The sequence below is a fragment of the Pygoscelis adeliae genome, unplaced genomic scaffold (assembly GCF_000699105.1).
Source record: "Pygoscelis adeliae isolate BGI_AS28 unplaced genomic scaffold, ASM69910v1 Scaffold25, whole genome shotgun sequence".
NCBI classification, from domain to species: Eukaryota; Metazoa; Chordata; class Aves; order Sphenisciformes; family Spheniscidae; genus Pygoscelis; species Pygoscelis adeliae.
The window spans coordinates 2,417,446-2,428,124 of NW_008824808.1; the positions used below are offsets into that span (position 1 = coordinate 2,417,446).

Genomic DNA, 10,679 nt, shown 5'->3' on the forward strand with positions numbered 1-10,679 from the left:
TTTGATAAAAATAGAAAGATTGCAGATGACTGACGAGTGGTAATTATTGAACACACCCCGCTTTGTTACTTACTGGCACCCAAATAAGCAAAGTTATATCCATTATAACATGGGGAAAATATACCTCATCAGATATTATATCCATTCTAATTCTGTGTTCACCCGGGGGAGGTCCAACTTTTCCAACTACAAAAATGCATTTACAGCTGCTATCATCAAAGTTTTCATTGCTCTCCATAGTTTTTGAGACCGTGAAGTTATGAGGCGTAGTACAGGAAATAACTGTTGTACCTGCATTACTGCAGTGTAAAGGGGTGTCTTTAGTAGTTGTAAATGCCCCAGAGGTCCCCAGGACATAGCCTTGTATAGGTTTCTTGGGAATCAAACAAAGACTCCTTCTGCCTACACAGCTAGAGAAACTGGCAATTTAGGGTCCCTAGGTTCTCCCATGTGTCCACCATTTTGGACTATGGCTCATAAAAGGGTCATTTTCCTCTGTGAGCACTAGGGGAAGCAGAACAGCATTAATATACATCCTTCCTAAAAAAGGATTCATCTGCACAGCATGAGATCTGCTGCAGTCCTTTTCTCCTTTTAGATATGAAGGCATGTGCTGCAGTGTTGCTGGTAACACCATGCCCAAGCAGTGAGCGCAAGATAAAATGCACAGGGCTACTTGCAGTAGTCCCTGGCAAAAGGTAATGTCCTCAAGCCTGCTGACAGAATTGGCCAGACATTGATCCACCAGTGACATTAGTTTCAGGTATTGTTCAGCAATACGACAGACATTAATTTGACCTAAGATTTAAGGAAAGCTGAGATCAAACAATCTCAGAATTTAAGGCAGGCATTTATAATGCCTTATTTATACACAGATTTTTTTTTGGGGGGTGGTATATTTCCTTTTGACATAACATTGAAAGTATGACCTCGTACTTGGGGTTGTACGTTCTTCACTTGCTGTTTTAAAGGAATAGTTACGTTACTTTTTTTTAACACTTCAGTTATTTCTGGGGTATGTTTTTCTAAAGCTGACAGTTCTTATCTAAAAATTGATCTTCCTAGATTTAATCAGCTATGTGCATTTATCCTTGTACAAAATGAGGTACGCCTTACAAAATATCCGATATCAGCCAAATGTACCCTTCCTCTGTGTGTCCATTTTCCCCTTTCCCAGGCTGCAGCCCTACACAGCATCAGCAATACTCATGTCCAGCATATTGATACAAAATGACCCTCTAAGCTTCCTATCAGCTGTGCTCTCACATTACAAAAACACTTTACTATGCTTCATGTTCATTACTTAGCAACTGCTCCTTGCTTCTAAGAACCGCATCCTTATTTACACATGCACAACCTGACATATCTTTCTTAAAAGTGGAAAAAGAACAGGGATCAAGGGAAGCTATGATTGCATTTTATAAAATCGTAAGTGGCATGAAAAAGATTCATGAGGAACAAGAGCCTTCTGCCTCTTCTAATACAAGAATTAGCAGGCAATCAATTAAATCAACATTGCAGGTCTAGAGCAAGCAAAGGAGATGGTTCTTCGAAGAACTTATAGTTAAACTGAAGAATTTCTTATGGCTGGATGTTGTGCTGCCAAAATTTTAAATGCAAAAAAGGCAGGATAAATTCTTTATTTGGGGGTGGGGAGGCAGTTCTACAGAAGGCTGTTCAAGACAAGCTCAGGAAACCCCAAATCGCAAATTGCTGGTGGTTAGGAGAGCACTCTGGGGAAGTATCCTCAGATGCTTGCCCGGTTCTTGTACTCCTCTGTTGGCAAATGCTATAGTGTACTATCAGAAAGAGAATCAGATGTCAGGGGGACCTTTCTTCTGGCTCGATATGGACGGTTTTACATTCTTATATCACATTTATTTTGATCACATCAAAGTTAGTCTAACGTGACTGCAAATAGACTTCAACCCTTCATATCATCATAACCTCCCTTTCTGAGCACAAATATATAAAGGGAAAGTCCAAGGACTGAAAAATTCAACGAGCTGCCATCATGACTCAGTTTGTTGTATGTATCATGAGGAGAGCCTAATCTGATAATTTTATACAATGGAAAAATAGAGCGTTTTTTCCAGCGACAAAAATTATCATTCATTAGTGAACAAAATCACATCTAAACCTAAATTTATTTAGATTACAGCCAAACCACTCAGACATGTCGGTTGAATGGGAGACATTAATTAATAAGGAAATAACAAGCAGAGTATTCACTAATACAGTAACATTCAGATGTTCCGAGGGGGGTGCATATGTGCACAGGGAATATCTATGCATATTACTAGTAGATTTGTGTTTACTGGCAGAATATGCACCTGTGTATTTCCAGACTGATGAGCTGTTACACAGGCACTCACATCAACTCAGAAGAAATGCTACTGAAGTTTGCACACCTGCTTTCCAAATCAAACAAAATAATCTGAAAGTGGCCTGATTTTCACACAAATTGCATTGCTTTGTTGAATCTGTGTCTCCGTCCAGCTAAGCGGTACCCCAAAAAGCATGCACATATCCTCCTGCTGGTGGTCATGTGAATCACCTCCTCCTCCTCCTGAGGAAGCATGCTAGATACAATGATTTTTTGTTTCTCACCTTACAAAAGCATTGTCCTCATGCTGAGCTACAGAAGAACATGATTAAATGATATGTCACTGAAAGAAGGGCTACGTCCATTTTCTACCACAGTAATATTTTCTAAAACCACAGGTTTTTGATCATTTCAGAGTGCACTGGGTTTTTCCTGGTGAGCAAAGATGTGCTTACTGAATTTAGAACATAGTTTCTCTCAGTCTGAGCTGCAGATTCCCAAGCTGCATAGTTGTGGTCGGATAAACTCCTCCGTGGGGCGTTTGGAGTTTCCTGAGTATGGAGGGTAAAAAGAATTAATCTGACTCCAGTGTTTAACTCATTTGCAGGACTCAGATTTCCTGTTCTGCAAACATAAAGGGTTTGCAAAGAGTGCATAAGAGCTTCCAAGATGTATAGCTATGTAAGTGCTAAAGATAGGGAGCCCCATTCTTCTCTCCAGCTTAAATTGCCAAAGCTCTGCGGATTTCAGCTGTATTATTACCAATTCAAATGTGTTCCAAGTCAGAGGAAAGTCAAGAACAATGTGTATTTATGAAAAAAGGCCAATTCTTGTTTGGCTGAAGTTCATAACCTGAAAAGAACCCAGTAATTCCATTATTCTCCAGCCTAAAAGTTGGCTACATCTTTCACTTATCAGCATCTGTTCTGTGGTGCAGGGCATTAGTAGCATGGAGGTGGATATATTTACTGATTATTTACATTGCCATTTTCAAAGGCAGAGGAATGTTTTAATCTTAGATGAAGTTACAGTATGAAAAAAACCAAGTCAACCTAGAAACTAAAGCAGTGCTTGAAAAGGGAAGTAAAATACCATGGCAAGGTCTATTTGAGGTGATAGCTAGAGAATAAACATGATTGTATGTGCCGTAAGATTTTCTAAGCTAACTTAGTGGTTAAGAAAGGTGCTGAGCTAAGATTTTTGGGAACAAAGGAACATAGCACTGACCTAATTCCTCTCCATTAATCAACAGTAAAGTCCCATTCACTTCTAGAGAGTAGAATTATGCTAAGTTAAGCACTTCTGAAAACGCCCAAAGAAATTTCTGTGTATAAATTTGGCAGGTGTGGTACAAGCACTGCCGATGCACACTCCCTTTCATACTGACCTACATGTTTTTAGGAGTAATACATGCAAGTGTGAAAAGACAGCTGGATTTTAATATCCCCAGGATTACTTGATGTTCTTCTTTCAAGAATGGCTCCAGCTAATGCATTCTATGTTGGCTTGTGAACGTGCATCTAAAAGCAGGAAGAAGATCATAAGCTCATTTCACATTGGCTACCATATAGTTCTCAGGTAGAAGCGTGAAATTTTCCAGGCTAGATGAGGCTATGAAGTCCTTCCATTAGGGTCATGTATCTTCACTATCACCCCGATCCATCACATTAGCTGTTTCTTACAAAGCTGCTCACCGCTTTAGTCTTGATTGTCTAGAAAGCTCATAAGACACAATCATCCGCTACTGCAGGTCATCTGAGATTTAAAGTTAGCACTTCGCTATAGCACATCTGTGATTTGAATCCTGAATTGAGAGAGTGTTTCATCTGGTAAAAAAACTTGCAGGTTTAGAAAGGCGTATCTTCCTAAGATATTTTGTGATAAAACCTGATACAAAGAAATAATTTAGCATCTCTTCAATGCCTTTACTTCATCAATCACTATCCTTTAAAGAATGAAAAAACATACTGTGTTTACAAAACCTACATTTAAGGGCCAGCTCCAGCTGGGAAACTACAATTTCCCATTGTAAGAGTGAAAGACAGTTTATGCAAAACAACACAGATAAACAGGCAAGAGAGGATGAGGAGGGCATGGCTTTGATAAGCGACACTATATGAAACTGTTGGGCTTGTGGTTATTGCTTCTGCAGGACTCCTTTGGTATGGTTGAATTGGTAAAAGACATCAAAGGAGAGAGACACTGGCACCTGTAATTTACAGATCTAAACCAAACCACCTTTCACTTCCTCCCAGCTATAATTTTTCATTGCCATTTAACCCAGGATCGTTATCGATTCAGGTCAGCATTGGTCAGTCAGCATGTACCGTGCACAAACACAGGGAGAGACAGTTAACATTTTAGGAAGGTGAGAGGAGTGTTCACTGCAGAGTGCTCCACACACGTACACACAGTTGTGCCAAACGTCTCTGACAACTGGTGAAGCAGCAGCCCACGCCTGGCTGTGCAATTCATTCGGAAACGATGTGGAAGGTGGCCAGCATCAGCACAGCCCAGTTCTCAGCTTCTCCTATGGTGCTGAGCACGCCGGGGTTTCCAGAGTCACCAACTCCTGTTCTAGCAGCAAATGAAGAAAATCATTTTAAAGAGCCAATACAAATATTTGACTTCATAGAACAGTTTGCTGGGGTGGTGGTGGAAATCAGATAATTAAAGAACAGGATTAAAACGAAGCCTGACAATTTCAAAACTGAACTCTAAAAATCCTAGCGTCTTGGTTTGGTATCAGAAGGAAAGTTGACTCAATAAGGCTGTTATCCACAAATATTGTCCAAAAAATGCAAACAACCAGTATCCTGAAGTTTGGTTAGCTAAAATCTGCAGACATTTCAATCATGAATTAAGAAACCACTTGTGGGATTCAGTGTATCAGATGCTCAGTGTGTAGGCCATATTTCATATTTTGTAAGGATAGCATTTTTATTAAATATTTTCATGAACTTTTAAACTGCAAAATACAGAGAATTAAAATTTTCCATTTAAAATCTAGATTAAAAAAAATATTAGGAATAAGAGCTTCCACTGGAGAGTCTTTCCATTTTCTGCAGTTTCCATTTTAAGGAACAGCCCTTTAGAGTATTGGTATATGACAGAGAAAAAAGGGAAGTCATTTAAAAAGAAGAGAAAATGAAGCTGAAAAATGAGCAGGCAGAATGGACTTATTCGGTCAGCTGACTCATACCAGAGCAATTCCTGAAACCTACGCAAAAGCCTGGAAAAGAAATAAGATTCTTCTGTGGGATTTCCTTTTCCTTGGTCCTTGGAGAAAAACTGTCTATTTAACTATAGAGCAACCAGTACCTCTGTACCTCTTCAGAAGCTCTTACGCTTGGCTCTGTTCTGTGGGGAACAGCTCCCTTTTATGTTTCACCTAGATGGTGATTACTCCCTGTATTTAAGCTTCTGCATGACAGAGAGATGAGAAAAATGTCACACAAGAAGCAAAATCACATTCTGTAATTCCCTTGTCAAGCAAAACAGATCACAGCCTATTGGCACAGTCCTTTTTCAGAACCAGCTCCTTCAGTGTGCCCTCTGCATGGCAATTACTGCAGCAGAGTAGTCAAGAGATGTTCCTTGGACTTAGACAACTGCCAATGGTAATTAAATATTTCTTCAATGTCCACATTTCTCACACAGGTGCTGACAATGTCTAAATGCATTATACATACAAAAGGAAAACCCAGAGAAGACACACATCATCAAATACATTTTTTAATCCATATTGGATTAAAAATCCTGCACTTGGAATAACAGCAGGATTTCTTCCACCTTCTTGGTGAATGTGTTTGTTTCAACACTCTTGATGGCCTGCTAGATACTAAAGAAGCTATTATATACTCTCTGCAAGAACCTACCTTTGCCTGAGTGTGACCTACGTCCACTTTACGCAATCTTACAGCAGACTAGAACTGGAAATAAAAGACGGTAGAGAGTACCCCAAAATGTCCGTGAAGGTATAAGCTGACTGCACAGCCCACCAACTTCAGGCTGACATAAGTTCAGATGCTCAAATTTATTTAGACAACAGACTTCTATTAATTCTTCAGGTGATTTAGACTCCTCGGCGTCATTAAAACTTACATATAAAGCAGATTAAGAAGTGTCCTCATGAATAAGTAATTCTGAGTGAAGGACTATTGCAAATCCCAAGAATAGATGTGGCTACAGATTTTATTAGAACATTGATACGTTTTTCATGTGCACTATCTTCCTTGCCTACTTCTCTGAGCCAACTCCCATATTACTAAGACTCTCCTTATTAATTTTCCATGTTCTGTCTACAACATTTTTCTAGAAAATGCAGACAAGGAGCAGATGGAAAAACCCAAACTGATGTATGAACCATGCACATAAGCACTGTCTTTTCTGTATCATGTTTGTGTAGTCCCTAGCACAAAGAGACAAACAAATCAATAATCCCTGTGAGATTATCCAGCGGCATATCAGTTGTGCTGTTTTTAGTAGGAAAACAAAACCAAAAAACCACCTGGACTCTACGAGCCTGGGCAAGCAGGCACTATGTACATAGAAACAAATCTGCAAGTCTGAGTTATTTCCAAAGGCAAGCAGGAAGCACATGGTAAAATAAGCCAGGCCAGCTGAGAAACCATCACTCAGCAGCTCCATAGCATTAATTCTTCTGAATAAATGAAATTGTTAGTAAGCACTTTTGAAAATGATGGACGACAAAGATGTATTTCATTGGACACAGGACAGTGGCAGTAGTCAAAACTTCTGCTTCGGGTACCTGTGTGAGGGAAATGCTAAAGAGGCAAGGTGACAACACACGCATGTACAAGAGCCTCACGCAGATCTCATGTGGGTAGGAGGCTGTGAGGGTCCTTGTCCCACCAAGCAGGCAGCCGTCCATGGGCCCATGAGACCTCACCTCCCAGCTGCCACCACTACCTCTGCAGGCGTAATACTGCTGTTCCTCTGCCTCAGCCGAATCCTCTCCTGACTACTTTACACCAGGCTGAACAGCATCGAAGAGAACAAAAAGAGAGATTCAAGCATGTTTAATGATGTTTTTCCCTGTGTAGGGTTACGGGTGTATTAGCCTCGACAGAACAAGTTTTCCAACAGTGATGGGACTTGGAGCACCGATCCACCAGAGTTTAACCTTCTTCCAGAGGCAGCACTCTGAAACAAAATCAGCCAAAAAGGTGTCCAAATGCTATAAAAATGAGGGAGGTGGCTGTATTTAAGCATCGATAAAATGAATATATTTTTCTCAAGTATCCACAAGATACTTCTGGGAGCCAAAATGGGTGGGGGTTCAGTCCTCCTTTTTGTTTTTCAAAGAAGATTCCTGGATTTCTATGAGAAAAATTATATTGTGTTAAAACTGAGAAAGAACTTCTCTTTCCGAGCAAGATTTCTCTCCAGGAAAACATCACAGACTATACCAACACTTCAGCATACTTTCTCTTGCTACTGGAGAAGGCCAGCGCACAGCAAAAGCTGGCCAACACCTCTTTCACCTTTGTTCAAAAGCATCCACGACTGGACTGAGATTTTTTACATTCACTGAACACAGGTTGCAGTCTTCTCCCGGGCCTCTACACGGGGCAGTTTCACTGCTTTGCAATGCACAACAAAAGATACAGGATACTGACTGTATTTTTTTAAAGGTATGGCATGCAAAAGATTTAGGTAATTTCTTCACACTTACTCTTTTTTCTTTGATTTCATTTGACAGCAGCCACCATTCACCATTAATTAAAGCAGTTCTTGAAACAAAACTGCTGTAGATGAACTTACAAAATCAGAGGCTAAATTATCCTTTTGCCCTCTTTCTTAAAACCTCTTATGACCCCTCACTGTTAATTCAGACACTGGCAGGTAACGTCTTTCAGTCCTGTTATGCAACTTGGCTTCCAACATGTGCAAGAACAAACATGTTTCTCCAGATAGATTTGCTTTCCCAGGCTCCTGCCTTCTCAGCAATATGAGGTACTTTGTGTAGAATCGTCTCAATTTCCTTTGAATCCCCATTTTTCTAAATAGTTTGATTTTTTTCAGAGATAGGAAAAGTCAGTTGTATATTTATCTTGAACTATCAAACGCACTAAAAAGAACCTATCTGGGATTCCAGGCACCATGGCTAAATAATAAAAATACAGTCAGCCTTATGCAAACAAATGTGTACACACCAGCCACCTCAAAATCATGCAGGGCAAAAAACTACTCCTGCCACAGATCCTCCAGAAAACAAACTTCAGTGGTTTTGGTACAGCCCTTCCCATTCTGAAAGCATCAGACTTTGCTTTTAGCCCCCAAAAGATTGGACAATCCAAAACACAGTTTTTAACCTTCTGTTTTGCTATTTCCACGCATGCAAGTGCTGAAATTGTTCATTGTTCTGAATCATGAGAATACCAAATATAGATTTATCTTTCGATCCTATCTTTAAATCTCTATCTTTAAATCTACAGCTTTACAGATTTATGTAGTTAGAGATTTACTCCTCTCCAGAAATGGCTATTTGATATCAACCAGTAGGACAAAACATATCTCCTGTCTTTGGCTTCTTTTTCACAGCTTGACTAATGCGTCAAATTGCCTGTATTTTAACAAGAAGATGCAGTATATCTGAGAAATAATATAGCACAGTCCTTAGTAGGTGTTCACATTCTTCAGCTTGCCATTTTTTACCTATTTGAAGCAAGTATTTTCTATCGCCACATGTCAATAAAAACTAAGAGCCAATAAAACAGCATAGCTTGCATTGTGGGGCACTATTAAACAAAAATACATGGATGACATCCAATTACTTTAAGGCACAGTGAGTGCAATTCAGTAGAAGGCAAAAGAACCTAATTTACCACCAAGGATTTTTTTTTTCGTTAAAAAAAAAGTTTTTAATATGATACTGTTGAAAAACAAAGGTTTAAATCACCAGCATTCCTCTAAATGGGAATCTTCAGATTAAACTAATTGTTTATTAGTTGATTTGCCTCTGTTTTTGTAATTACCTGTTTGTTTTTACTGTTTGAGATTCTAGGCCGGCATCATTTCTGCAGAGACTGAATCAGGCAATATTAAGGGCTTTTTGTGATTCTAGGGCAAGGCATTTTTAAAGTACAAAGCAACAGCTATTTTTGCTGGCCGACACAGTCTAGAGCCCAAAGACACATGATTATGCCTTCAGAAAGGCAACAGCCAGAGCACATGACGGTCATTTACTATAACCCCCGTCTCCCTGTCAGCCCCTTTCCTTGAGGACAAAGGACAATTCCAGGACCAGAGTATCTAAGCTCACTGCGCTTGCTACGAGATGTACAGCATGGCTCCTGCAGCCTCTCTGAACAACAGACGCCAGTCACCTCCAGACAACCTCCAGCAACTACTCTTTCAGTAACCTGCTACGCTTCCATTTACATCCTCAACATAAAAAGACGGGAGAAGCCAAACCGAGGCAGATCAAACAAACTTCCCTTATGTTCAGTCAATCACTCCCTCAGAGAAGTGACCAGGCACATCAGAAAAGAATAACAATTCCAAGGCAAAGGAACCAAATGAAGACAATTCTGAGGCAAAGAAAAGGCAACTCTTTCACACTGCAGTCAGCACAACGGCACTTCCAACCGCTCTGCCACTCCAGCGCTCTCCATCTTACAACCCTCTCCAGAGAGCGGGGCAGAGAGACAGTATCAGAGCAGAATCCATCGTGTGAGACACAGGTCTCAAAAACACAGACAAACCATGGGATGAATAAGGCGCTGGAGCCGAAGGATGAAAAAAACATTGGAATAATCAATCCAAAAGCTTAAGAAAAACAGGAGCAAAACAAACTCTTAGAAATTTAACCCAACAGCTCAGATATTCCTGTAATAACACGGTTGCTCTTACCTTTGCCATCTGCGCCTGCACGCCATTTGCTTTGAGAGATGCTACTGCTTTCTGTGCTGCTGCTGGACTGTCAAAATCTACAAAACCATAACCTGAAAAATAAACAGATAAATAGACATTTTCATTATTATCTATGTGTATGTGCGTAGATAAAGATTTTATCTTTATAAAAGTCATGGTTTTGGCTGGGATAGAGTTAATTTTCTTCCTTGAAAGAAGGAAGAAAACTACCTTACTACTTGGTGTAGTGCTGTGTTTTGGATTTAGGGTGAGAACAATGTTGATAACACACCCATGTTTTAGTTGTTGCTGAGCAGTGCTTACACTAAATCAAAGACTTTTCAGCTTCCCCTGCTCTACCGACTGAGAAGGCTGGAGGGGCACAAAAAGCTGGGAGGGGGCACAGCCAGGACAGCTGACCCAAACTGGCCAAAGGGACATTCCATACCATGTGACGTCACGCTCAGTACATAAA

General features: G+C 40.1%; 1 protein-coding gene across 1 annotated transcript in view; it reads right to left on the minus strand.

Annotated features, from left to right (window-relative positions):
• RBMS3 (RNA binding motif, single stranded interacting protein 3) overlaps positions 1-10,679 on the minus strand; it is a 452,729-nt gene that overhangs the window by 246,466 nt on the left and 195,584 nt on the right. The window contains exon 4 of the mRNA XM_009324176.1: positions 10,205-10,296. Within this exon, the coding sequence (XP_009322451.1) occupies positions 10,205-10,296 (92 nt within the window). The remainder of the gene's footprint in view (positions 1-10,204; positions 10,297-10,679) is intronic.